General features: G+C 37.4%; 1 protein-coding gene across 7 annotated transcripts in view; it reads right to left on the bottom strand.

Annotated features, from left to right (window-relative positions):
* Positions 1-14,043, bottom strand: part of REL (REL proto-oncogene, NF-kB subunit) — a 42,672-nt gene that overhangs the window by 15,296 nt on the left and 13,333 nt on the right. For all 7 annotated transcript variants that reach the window (XM_025468415.3, XM_025468440.3, XM_049115898.1 and 4 more), the window contains one exon: positions 11,749-11,840. In XM_025468415.3, coding sequence (XP_025324200.1) covers positions 11,749-11,840 — 92 coding nt within the window. The remainder of the gene's footprint in view (positions 1-11,748; positions 11,841-14,043) is intronic.

The raw sequence follows: 14,043 nt of genomic DNA, 5'->3' as shown, positions 1-14,043 counted from the left end.
GCAACCAGAATGAGCTTGGAAGTTCTCTTGGAAGGTTACAGAATGTCAAAGACAAAGTGTGACTCATCCTGAAGAGGAATGAGCATCAACCAAAGACAAATATAGGACTCCGCCAATTTGGGAAGAAGGTTAGTGTGTTGCATCATGTTAGGAGGAAGTATGATTTTAGAATTCAATTGTGGTTAATAAAAATGCATATAGATTCTAAAGAACTTATCCGTACAACTAGAAGGTCAAAATAATACACCTGTGATGCAGGTATTCGTCTAATAACACAATATGACATAACAGGTGTGACTGCAAAGGGGTTATTACAAATAACAAATGACACTCCTTTGAATTTTTTTGCTGTTATCACTTAGCAAGGATTTTAGGAGCTCTTTGCCAGGAATGAGGGTGAAGACAATTATATATTTATTATAAATCACAGTGTCACAGAAACCCAGAAAGGCAAGTTCAGAATAAGAAGCCTGTTTTTTTTTTTTTTTTTTTTCCAGATAGAGCCTGCCAATTTTGTAAGAGGTAGCTAGGAAAATGAGAAGTTGAGATAAACTCTCAATAGCCTATAGTGGAAAACAAGAGTTCAGATTCTACCCAGGATGGAAGATCTGATAAATGCCCAATACTTTGGTTGGGGCCCTGAAGGAGCTATACCTTAGGAGTTAAGAATGAACTGGGAAGATACCAGGTCTCACAGAGATGAAGTCCAGTTTCAAATAATCTAAATCACTCACTGATTGGAGGCAATCTGAGACTGCTAACTAACTACCTACCACAAGAAAACCTTTAAGGTAGATAACAATATCCTGGCCTAAAATCTGTATAATTTTTCATATACGATGACTGGTATTCTATTTTAAATAACCAGGCAAATGAGGAGACAAAATAGAGGGATTTTTCTTTCTCTTTTTTAAAGAAAAGAAAAACAACAGCCTACAGAAATAGACCAGGGGTGCCTGGGTGGGTCAGTCGTTAAGCATCTGATTCTCGATTTTCAGCCCAGGTCATGATCTCAGGGTTGTGAGATTGAGTTCTGCGTCATGTTCTGTGCTGGGCATAAAGCCTGCTTAAAATTCTCTCCCTCCCTCTCCCTTTGACCCACTTCCACCAAAAAGAGTAATAGACCACGAAGGGTTCAAATAATGAAGTCTGCAGACACATGATTAAAATACACTTAATACATTCAAGGAGTTAAAAGACAAGACTGAGTTTAGTAGAGAACTTGAAACTATTAGGAAAGGAACCAAATTCTACAACTGAAAAATACAATAAACTCAAATTAAGAATATCAAATTTATCAACGGTTTATAAAACGTTGTTTTGTGTCTTTCTATATGCCAAGGACTAAAATCTGTTTACTAATACTTTTTGCTAAGAGTCTTAACAAATGTTGATTTACACTAAAATCTTTAATCCATCTTCAGTTGATTTTTGTGTATAACAGAGGTAGAAAAATCCGACTTAAGTCTCATATTTTCTTGTCTCTTTATGGGCTCACAATTCTACTCCACTGGCCAATCTGTCTATTGTCATTCCAATACTACACTGCCTTAATAATTCTTCATAATAAACCTTAATATTGATAAGGTCAGTTTCTCACTTCTGTTTCTCTTCTAATAAAGTATCCTCCTCCTCCTGCTCAAAATAATTTTATCATATTTAATAAAAAAATATCTCAAGAGTTTGGACTTGCATTGAGTCTGTGTATCAATTTAGGGGAAAAAATGCCATCTTTATAATATTGATATTAGTGAACATGACATATAGCTCCTCAGTTTAGGTGTTCTCTATCATCTCATAATAAAGTCTTACAATTTTCCCTAAAGAAATCTTGATCATCGTTTCTTAAATTTTTGCCATGTACTTCATATTTTCTGACAATATTTCCTTTAATTATTTGTTGATATACAGAAATGCAACTGACATTTGTATATTAATTTTACATCCATTCACCCTTTTAAAGTTATTATTTTAATAATCTATTTGTATGTCCTTTTGAGTCTTCACCATAAATAATAGCTTCCAATAATTACAGTTTTATTTCTGCATTTTCAATCAGGTCGCACTACATTGGCTATAATCTGCATTGAACAAAAGTAGTAATTTCCTCTTTCCTCATTCCTAATTTCAAAGTGACTGCTTCTGATGTTTCCTTCATTTAGGATAATGCCTGCTGTAGGCTTTTTAAATAAATACATATCATTCTATAATACAAAATGCAGTATTTTATTCTGCAATGTGAAAAGTGCTATTCAGCTTTTAAAATATGCAAAATCTGTGACGCCGGGGTGGTGGCTCAGCTGTTGAGCACCTGCCTTCGGCCCAAGGCCTGATCCTGGAGTCTCAGGATCGAGTCCCGCATCGGGCTCCCTGCATGGAGCCTGCTTCTCCTTCTGCCTATGTCTCTGCCTCTCTCTCTCTCTGTCTCTCTCTGTCTCTCCTGAATAAATAAGTATAGTTTAAAAAAAAAAAAAGAAGCAAAATCTAAAGTATGAGAATAATCAAATTCTCTTAAATTCCTCTTAAACTAGTTTAAAATTTCTTTATACTTGATCAAAAGGAAACAAGGTAATGATTGCTCTTTATCTTTAGAAATAAATATTGTTCCCTAGTTCTAAGAGCAATATGTACAAAAATTTCATTTTTATCAAAAATATATTACCACGATGTATCTCTCTTGGTAGCAGGGATTCAAATTTTTAACGTCAATTATAACATCTATTAGGTCGAGAGGTGTGACATTTCCAAAATTCTAATACAGTTAAATATTACTGAAACACAAGTAAACAACAGGACAAAAATATACAATATAAGGACTAATAATTTTATTTTTTTGAAAGATTTTATTTATTTATTCATGAGACACACAGGGAGAAGGGCAGAGACACAATGAGAAATAGGTAAACTAAAATTATGTAATATAAAATGTGTTATAATGGGAGTATGTTCAGGAGTATAGAAGGTATAAGAGAAGTGCCTCAAGTTCTGCCTAGGATAATTGAATACGGCTTGAACAACCAAAGTGAGTGAAGTGAAGAAAGGATAATAAAGTACTTAAGAGCCTTTTTTTCCTTCTTACTAATAAAAAAAAATATATTGTAGTAATCTCTACACTCAATGTGGGGCTCAAACTCACAACCCCAAGTTGAAGAATCACATGCTCCACCAACTGAGCCAGCCAGGCACCCTTCTTCTTGCTTTTTAAGATTTAAGTTGTGAGGAAAGATTCTTATTTTCTTGTATATATTTTTTAAAGATTTTATCCATTTATTCATGAGAGACACGGAGAGGAAGAGGCAGAGGCATAGGCTGAGGAAGAAGCAGGCTCTATGCAGGGAGCCTGATGTGGGTATCGATTCCAGGATCCTGGGATCACACCCTCAGCCAAAGGCAGATGCTCAACCGCTGAGCCACCCAGGTGTCCCCTTATTTTCTTGTATTAAACCAGATTTTATTTTTATTTTTTGAAGGACAGGGGCCTAGGGTGAGGGAAAGAGAGAATCTTAAGCAGGCTTCACACCGAGCGAGAAGCACCACACAGAGCTTGATCTCGCAATCATGAAATCATGAGCTGAGCCAAAATCAAGAGTCCAATGCTTAACCCACTGGAGAGTCACCCAGGCATTCCAAGATCACTTGTCTTTTTAAAATGTATTCTTGGGATCCCTGGGTGGCGCAGCAGTTTGGCGCCTGCCTTTGGCCCAGGGCACGATCCTGAAGACCCGGGATCAAATCCCACGTCGGGCTCCCGGTGCATGGAGCCTGCTTCTCCCTCTGCCTATGTCTCTGCCTCTCTCTCTCTCTCTAGGACTATCATAAATAAATTTTAAAATTTATTAAAAAAATATAAATAAAACGTATTCCTTAAAAAGCTTAAAAAAAATAAAACAGTCTTCATTTTCAGACTACCAATATAAAATAATTCCCCAAACTCAACTGTAAAATAGTGTATGTAACAACTCAATGTCCTCTGTATATTGAAAAATAATAAAATACCTAATAAAACTGAAGTACAAATTCTTTGTCAAAATCCGATAGATCTTAATCAGTGAATATTAGAATTCCTGAAATGTTATTAAATACATAGCTAGAAAATGATAAATAACTGAAAATTTTTTCAGCTTTTGTAGTAAAAGTCCTCTAATAAAGTCTGTTATTCTTTTATTCCAGGTAAGTAGACACTATTAAAACTTGATACTGAAGCCCTTCTTTAAATTCCTTACTCCTTTAGATTTTACCACATCTTAAGATAATTTGAAAAATATTTTTACATGAAGCCTCAAGTTTAATACTACTTGATTGCTATATATCCCTATTTGCAAGAGGTAGTTCCTGTTTTAAAGCACTAATAGCAAGAAAGATAAGAAATGGCCTTATAATAACATACTGGTTGACGTACTACACAAATAATCCCACACAAAGTAAAAATAGTTTTTTTTTTTTTTAAGATTTTATTTATTTATTTATGAGAGACACAGAGAGAGAGGCAGAGACACAGGCAGAGGGAGAAGCAGGCTCCATGCAGAAAGCCTAATGTGGGACTTGATCCCGGGACTCCAAGATCATGCCCTGGGCCAGAGGCAGGCGCTAAACCGCTGAGCCACCCAGGGATCCCCGTAAAAATAGTTTTTAGTAGTCTTTGTATTTTACATGATACACCTGATTTCTAGAAAAGACTCACAATGAAATAGCATCAGTCCATGGACCAGAATTTGTAGATACTATTCTGCTAAACCTTTCCTTTTTTTTTTTTTTTATTTTTATTTTTTTATGATAGTCACACAGAGAGAGAGAGAGAGAGAGAGAGAGAGAGAGGGAGGCAGAGACATAGGCAGAGGGAGAAGCAGGCTCCATGCACCGGGAGCCCGACATGGGATTCGATCCCAGGTCTCCAGGATCGCGCCCTGGGCCAAAGGCAGGCGCTAAACTGCTGCGCCACCCAGGGATCCCTCTGCTAAACCTTTCCAATTCTGTTGTTGTTGTTATTGTTGTTTTTAGACCCAGGAGAACTTAGAAACTCTGTTTCTATATACTATAAATATATATCACAAAAACAAAGTCAGCTGGCCTCTTACAGACAGAATTTTCCAATGTGAAGGGATACAGCTATGAAAAAAGATCAATGCAGCTCTGACAAATTTCTAAGTGGTAGAATTTTAACTTGTAGATCTCAAAAATAAAATAAACAACCAAAGAATGAATAATTCTACCTCTGAATTCAGGTTATTTAAATTAGTTTTTAGTGTTTTGAGTTTTTTCAGGGGGGTTAGATTTTGCTTTGCTTAGTATTAGAAATATACTTTTTAAGTTTCATTTCAATATTCGAGGAAAATAAAAGTATATAATCATCATTATTTCTACTATGAAAACTACATCAGAATACAGAATGAGGCCTACTCTAACTATCTATTTACATTTATAACCTGTTCTCCCTAACAACTAACTACAAATTCCTGACTCTTTACACTGTGGATTTTTCCTCCTCTGCACTTTTCATTGTCTAATAAATTACATAATACACTTATCTAATAATTTTGTTAACTGTTGGTCTTTCTTCACAGAAATGTAAGTTTCTTGAAGGCAGACGTTTCTGTTTTGTTCACTAACCTATCCCAAGCACCTAGAACAACATAGGACTATAAAGATTGAATGAGGTAAAAACCTGTTGAAGAAATGAATGTATAAGTAGCTAAGATGTGTAACCTACGACACAGAAGGTATGCAGGTTTTACCTTAAGGTACTTGGTTGTGAAGATATTTATTTTAACAGTAATATAAATATACTGTTTAGGTACCAAAGTTAAATATAACCCAGTTCCATCATAGATCCTGTCCACAATGAGCATGAAATTCATCTCAGGAGACAACCACTAAGAATTAAATGATCCAACAGATGTCATAAAGCTTTTCATGACTAATTGCTGAATGAATGGATAATTAGGAGGATATCACCTTGGGCTCAAGAGAGCTGAAAAGGCTTTCACGGTACTTCAGGTAAGGAAAACAACTTGAACATTTTTGATAGACAAGTATAAACAAAGCATGTTCACTTATTCCTTTGTTCATTTACCCTTTCTAGATTTTAATTAAGCCTCTACCATGTGCTAGACACTAGGCAGGCTATGTGTTAGAGATACAACGAAGCCAGTTCTTCAGAGCCTCAGGACTCAGTGCAGGAGTAACATGCAAACAAACTATAGCAAATCGTATTAGAAATATGTACAACACGGACGCCTGGGTGGCTCAGCAGGTGAGCCTCTGTCTTTGGCTCAGGGTGGGATTCCGGAGTTCAAGGATCAGGTCCCCCATCAGGCTCCCTGCGGGGAGCCTGCTTCTCCCTCTATGTCTCTGCCTCTCTCTCTCTCTCTCTCTCTCTCTCTATCATGAATAAATAAAATCTTTAAAAAAATGTACAACATTTTGGGAAAACAGGATACTTTACTCTATCTGGAAAGGTCACAGAAAGCTTCAAAGATGTGACCCTTGGGATCCCTGGGTGGCGCAGCGGTTTGGCGCCTGCCTTTGGCCCAGGGCGCGATCCTGGAGCCCCGGGATCGAATCCCACGTCGGGCTCCCGGTGCATGGAGCCTGCTTCTCCCTCTGCCTGTGTCTCTGCCTCTCTCTCTGTGTGTGACTATCGTAGATTAAAATAAATAAAGATTAAAGAAAAAAAAACATTAAAAAAAAAAGATGTGACCCTTAAATTTGAAGGCTGAGCAGGAAAAATTCACCAGGTAGATCATACTACTCCATGATAGAGAGTTGCGTATATAAAGGCAAAGTAGCAAGAAAGAAAAGAATGTGGCTCTTCTAACACGGCAAAACAGTTCAGATGGCAAAAACAAAGCACATATGTGTGCACTCAGTATTAGGGGAAGGAGGGACAGGAAGTTGAGGCAGAGCATACAAGCTAGAGGTGAAGCTGGGATGGAAAGCAAGGACTGGATCATGAAGGGCTTTGAGTACCATGATTGAGAAGTTGAATCTACCAAGTAGATCAGAGTTGCTCAAAGCTGCATCAGAATCATCTGGGGTAGAGATTTTCAAGTTGTAGTTTGGGACCCACACTGGTCATAAAATTAATTTGGTGGTTGGATAAGCATTTTTAAAAAAAATTTTATTCTAGTTAGTTACTATACAGTGCTATATTAGTTCCAGGTGTACAATATAGTGATTCAACACTTTTATATACCACCCCAGTGCTCATCACAAGTGCACACCTTATTCCCTATCATCTATTTCACCCATCCCCCTACCCACATCCCTTCTGGTAACCATCTTGGTTCTCTAGAGTTAGGAGTCTGTTTCTTAGTTTGTCTTTCTTTCCCTTTGCTCATTTGTTTTCTACATTCCACATCTGAGTAAAATCGTGTTGTGTTTCTCTGACTGACTTATTTCACTTACTAATACTCTCTGGCTACATCCATGTCATTGCAAATGGCAAGATTTCATTCATTTTATGGCTGAATAATATTTTATTATATATATATATACCACATCTTTCTTATCTACTCATCAGCTGATGGACACTTGGGCTGCCTCCATATCTTGGCTATTGTAAATAATGCTGCTATAAACAGAGGTGCATGTGGATAAACATTTTCCTTAAAAAGAGAAAGAAACAAATGGAATGGAAAGGAATGGAATAGCATAGAGAACATATTTCATGTGGTAAGAGTCTGGGACTTACTGGTCAGCCATAAAACTAATTTCATGGGTTCAATAAGCAAGTTCTTAAAAAAAAAAAAAAAAAGAAGACAGAGAAAGGAAGGAAGAAATGGAGTGCAAGGTATGGAATATAATATATTATTGCATGTAGTAAGATTAATGTTTATACGTATGTATGTATGCTTATGTATGTATTGAGTAGAAGAATAAGATCTGTTTCTTCTGTGAGTCACAGTGAAATAAGTCAAGAAACACAGAGCTAGAGGTTTCTTAAATCACAATCCCAGGGGCGCCTAGGTGGCTCAGTCGATTAAGAGTCTGTTGGTATTAGGTCATGGCCCCGGGGTGCTGAGATGGGAGTCCAGTGTTGAGCTCCCTGCTCAGTGGGGAGCCTGCTTCTCCCTCTCCCTCTGCTGTTCCCCCTCTGGCTCATGAGTGCATGCATGCATGTGCTCTCTCTCCCTCAAATAAATAAATCTTTAGGGCAGCCCCGGTGGCACAGCGGTTTAGCACCGCCTACAGCCTGGGGTGTGATTCTGGAGACCTGGGATTGAGTCCCACGGTCAGGCTTCCTGTATGGAGCCTGCTTCTCCCTCTACCTGTGTCTCTGCCTCTCTCTCTCTCTGTCTCTATGAATAAAAAAACAAAATCTTTAAAAAAATCAATCAATCAATCTTTAAAAAAACAAAAAACCAACACAGTCCCAGATCCCTTGCCAGACCCAGCAAACTGGTTGGAATGTGAACTGAAATGTACCTTTTTTAAGTAAGAAGGATTTCTTATGTATATTCAAATTGAGAACCACTGCTGAAAATTATTTAGAGCCACTGAAGGATGATAAGCAGCATTCTGAAGTAATTCCTACTGGTTTTAGCAGGCTATTTTTGCATGCAGCATATAAAGTGCTTAAAAGATGATAAAGAATAGAGGCAGGACCCCAAGTTTAGGTGCTAACAACAGTAGTCCAGGCTACAAGCTACGAATGATGTAAGCTTACATTCCTATGGAAAATGGAAGACAATGGACTGAGACAGTGAGGGTAGGGTGAACAAGAGTGAAGGGTGAAGAGGACCAGTGGAAGAGAAGGCAGGAAAAATACGTTGGGAGTTACATGTGAAAGACTTTTAATTTAGGACCATTTAGTTTTTAAACTTTTAAAGGAGTCATTCCAACTTCTTAATCTGAATGATATGCTAAAAGTGCTATTCTAAAAAGATTACTCTAACAGGAGTGGGGGTGGGTGGATTCCTACAACTCAAATTGTGAGATAAATCCTTATATTAGTGAGAGCAAAAAGGGCTGTGGGGAAGAAAAGGATGTTACAAAAAACTAAACCACCATCAAACCACAAATACTGTGAAGGCTCAACTGCCAGGATTGCTCCCTTCCCCAAATCTAAATCCACCTAGGCACCTCAGGACAGATAAAATCATGAGCCTGGTAGCCAGGCTACCTGTGTTTAAATCCCAGCACCCCCACTTAACAGCTCTCTGACCTTGAGAAAATTACTTAACTTTTCCATGCCTTAATTTATTTTCAAAATGGACATAATAATAGTCCCTACCTCATAGGTTATTATAAAAATTAAATGAGATAAGGGGCACCTGACTGGCTCAGTCAGAAGAGCGTGCAACTCTTCATCTCAGGATTGTGAGTTCAAGCTCCATATTGAGGGGCAAGAATGATTACTTAAAACTTTTTTAAAAATATATTTTATTTGGGATCCCTGGGTGGTGCAGCAGTTTAGCACCTGCCTTTAGCCCAGGGCACGATTCTAGAGACCCGGGATCGAATCCCACGTCGGGCTCCCGGCATGGAGCCTGCTTCTCCCTCTGCCTATGTCTCTGCCTCTCTCTCTCTCTCTCTCTCTCTCTCTCTGTGTGTGTGACTATCATAAATAAATAAATAAATAAAATATATATTTTTTTAAATTTTTAAAATTTATTTGAGAGAGAGAACAATAGTGGGAGAGAGCAAGAGCAGGGGTAGAGGGAGAAGCAGGCTCCTCGCTGAGCAGGGAGCCCAACATAGCACTCGATCCCAGGACCTGAGCCGAAGGCAGATGTCTGGACGACTGGACTACCCACTCCCCACCAGGTTAAATTTTTTTTAAAATTTTGAGGTTTAAATAGCATACATAAAGCACTTAACATTTACTCCTTGACATACAAAAATTTCTTAATAAACAGTAACCTATATAATCTACTTTTTTATACTACATTATCCCTGTTTTATACTGCATCTAGACTTAGATGGACTCTATAAGATTGAGTTTTTACTTCAGCAATGAAAATGAGCATATTCTTGACCCAGAAATTTTCCACTTTTAAATTTATCCTAGGGGCATCTGACTGGCTCAGAAGAGCATGTGACTTGATCTCAGTGTTGTGAGTTCGAGCCCCATGCTGGGTATAGAAAGTACTTAAAAAAAAAAAAAAAAAACTCAAAAAAAAAAAAAAAAAGAAAAATATATCCTAAGGAAATAATCACACAAGAACTCAGTGTATATATGTTCAATGGAGGTTTTTTTTTAACAAAATGAAAATAACCTAAATGTTCATTAACAGATGGCTAGATAAATAAATTATGGTCTATCCAAAAATACAGTACTCTGTTAAAAAGTAAAATAGACTATTTATAAGTACTAACATAGCAAGATGTTTAAGATCTTTTCCTAAGTGGAGAGAAAGATGCAGCAGTAATATACCCATGATTCTTTTTATCAAAATAATATATGCATATGTGTATAAGCTGTGTATTTACTGTGTAGTGGATTTTGCTGGGGATGGCAACTGTAAGCACTCTGTATTGTTTGAATAGATGAGTGACTACACCAAGCTAAATGCTGGCATCCTATACTACAGTAATCTGCACCATAAAAACTATGAGATAAATTCCTAAACCAGGGAGACAGCTATACATGTATAAAGAAAATTCTGGAGAAACATACACCAAAAAACAGTCATCTGCTCTGATAAGGAAGACTGAAGGGGAAGGGGACGTTTGTTTAGAGCATTACACTAAATATTATAAAAAAATAAAGACCTAGGGAGAAGAGATGCAGACCTTACAGTTCATAAAAACACAGCATTTGGCTATGAACATATTCCTCAAATTATCTTCCTATCCCTTATTAAAAAAAAAAAAAGATTTATTTGACAGAAAGAGAGAGAGAGGGAGAGGGTGCACAAACAGGGGAAGCAGCAGAGGGAGAGGGAGGAGGAGAACCAAGCTCCCTGATGAGCAGGGAGCTGACATGGGGCTCAATCCCAGGACCCCAGGATAATGACCTGAGCCGAAGGCAAGATGCTTCCCTGACTGAGCCACCCAGGCGCCCCTCCCTTAAATTATTTTTATACATCCAGGAAAAACACAAACCAACAATATAAGGATGTCTTAAATATGACAGAGAAATCTATTCTTCGAAAATGTTAGTCATTTAGTTCCTAATTATGCCTATTTAAGTAGCTGCAGAAGACTTTACAGTGGAGACTACTGTAGTGTAGGATGCCTGCATTCAGCTTGGTGCAGTCATCCATCTATTCAAACAACAGAGGTGTTTACAGTTGCTAGGCGCAACACCAGATTGCACAATCCCTGACAAAACCCACTAACTAGTAAATAGCTAGCCTTATACACAAATACACTATGAAAATATTCTGTATCACTTCTACTATTTCTATACATCTTCTTCCACACTGGGATTAATTTTAATTTCACTGTTGAGTATGCCCTTGATTTAAATAACCACAGTGCCAGTTCAACGTTCAGAAAAGGTAATGTATACTGTCTGCTGGAGTGGCAAATGGAAGGCTACATTCTAAAAGAAATCAGAACATTTGTGACAAGGTTTTCTTATAGAAAACAACAGCACTCTCCACAGATACCAGAAAGCCTTGTCTGTCAGATAATTTTTTCCCCAATGCTATGAAAGATTTTAAATCTTCATTCCTCAGATACAGGTATCCATCAACAAAACTTAATATAGCTTTTAAAGCACAGGTTCAAGACACAAACAATTCACTTGCACAGATAGGTCAATATTCAAGTAATAGAAATAATTCTATCAAACATACTTACCATTGAAAGGATTGATTCCTGCTCTTATTCTTGAAATAATAGCTTCTTTTACTTCTTTTTTCTTTACACAACGAATACCCAAATTTTGAAAACTAGAAGGAAAAAACAGAACTTTCAAATTGCATTACAGTTAAACACAAAGACATATAAATGAAGTTTTAGCAAAGAATACTGCCAAAGTCAAATGTACATCCTATACCTATGTCAAATACACCAAAATAGATGAAAAGTAACAGGAAGGTGATACCAAAAGCTAAAACTGACTTCCCAAACAAAAAAGAGTAAAAAGACGACCACAGGTATATTTTTCTGAGCCCATAAATGTTGCCTGTATTAAAAAACAAACAAACAAACATGCACACACTACTAACATTTAAGAATCCAGTAACTGGACATAAACATCTAGAATTCCGGTTTCTCCTGAACGTTCTAACAGGCTGGCAACAATAGCCTTCCACAGGAACACCTCGTTGGAGCCGAGCACCCATAATCGCATTTATGCTGGGATCTCCAATTCGCTACGGGGCCTGCTAGTCCTCCCATACCTGATTCATTCCACAGACATTTGATTTCTGAGCCCTGACTTCATTACCAGTAGCAAAGGAGTGTTTTAGTGATAGTACATGAAGTTATAATAATCATTCATAAGAAAGCACTGAAATGTTTTCTTTCAAATTAGAAAAATATTTAATATGAACAATAATATTAAACAAAAGTTTCAAAATGTCATTTATGGAAAACTTCTCAATAGCTACAAATATCACTAATTTGCATATTAGTAGCACAGATGATGGTGGGGGGAACTCCCCTACCACCACCAGTCATACTTGTTCCCACATGGAAAAACCATGACATCATTAAAGTTAGGTGGGTGTGAATAAGGAAGCAAAACTTGGTTATAATAACATTACTATCTGTTCAAGCTTCACATGGCCCTTTGCTCCAGGAGGCTGCCTGCCTTGTTTGCTCCTCTCCATGCTCATGGTGCCTTCTGTCTACGCTCTTCACCTTCACCACATTTGTGATTTTGTTATCACTTAAAACATCTTTGACATTTCCTTCCTCTGTCTCCAATAATTAAAAAATAGATCTTGAATTCATAATCCTTTCTCAAAACCCTGAAACCATAATCCTCTTCCTCAAAAGTACTCTGCTTCTTTGAAGGGTTCATAGCTTGGCTCTCACCTTTTCTTTGACAAAAAATTTTAAAGAATTGTTTAATATATTTATATACTACTTAATTTTGTTTCATCTGAAAAATGGTATTTGACTGCTATTCACAGAATATGAGAAGTGGTAAGGATTTTTGAAACTCTGCCATGAGGAAACCAAGGATCATAAAGATTCTCTGAATCAATCATTCATTCATTCATTCATTCATTCACAGTTATTGAACAAGTTTTGGAATTCCTACTCTGTACCAAAAACTCTAGAAAGTAACAGAGACATACGATCCCTCCCCTTGTGGAGCTTACACAGGGGTTCACAAACTATCACCCACGGACCATACCCGGCCCACCACCTATTTTTTTAAATAAAAATTTTTTGGAACACAGGCTGATATGTTTATATATTGTCTGTGCATGCTTTTGTGCTACAACAGAATTAAGCAGATGCAACAGAGACCACATGGCCTGCAAAGCCTACAATATTTACTATCTGGCTCTTTACAGAGAAGGTTTACTGACCTCTGGTCTAGTGAGGCAAATTGATCACTATTAAATAATCACAGGCAAAAAATGCTAAACTGAAACCATGACAAGTTTTATAAAGGAGATATATACATTATGTCATGGGAGCCTGTGATGGGAGAGAGCTGATCCATTCGGGAAGGACAGAGAGGCTTACTGTGCGAAGTGGTACTTAATATAAACAGAAATGAACTAGGGGAAGAAGAGAGGAAAGAGATTTCGGGCAGAAGGAACAGAACAAGCAAAGGCTTTTACAAAAGAGTGCTGTGAGCACAGGGAACTAAAGGAAGGTCTCTGTGACTGCAGCAGAGTTTTCAAGGGGCGCACAGGATAGCAGAAGGCTAGAAATACAAGCAGACCCTGAGGACTTTATAGGCCAATAAGGAATACTGCCCTTATTCCAAGAGCCACATAAAGCCATTGAAATGTTTTAAATTGGAATATGACAATCAGATTTGTATTTGAAAAGATCACTCTGAATAAATGTTTAAATTTATTATTTTAATAAATAAATTAGATCTTGGATAAAGTAGAGAGCAGATCTGGAGGGAAGAGGTACAAAAAGAGTTGATGCAAGATCAGTCAGGAGGCTATCCTGGCAGCC

The sequence above is a fragment of the Canis lupus genome, chromosome 10 (assembly GCF_003254725.2).
Source record: "Canis lupus dingo isolate Sandy chromosome 10, ASM325472v2, whole genome shotgun sequence".
NCBI classification, from domain to species: domain Eukaryota; kingdom Metazoa; phylum Chordata; class Mammalia; order Carnivora; family Canidae; genus Canis; species Canis lupus.
Note: the sequence above shows the minus strand (reverse complement) of the source record. Positions and strands in the feature narration are given on the sequence as shown.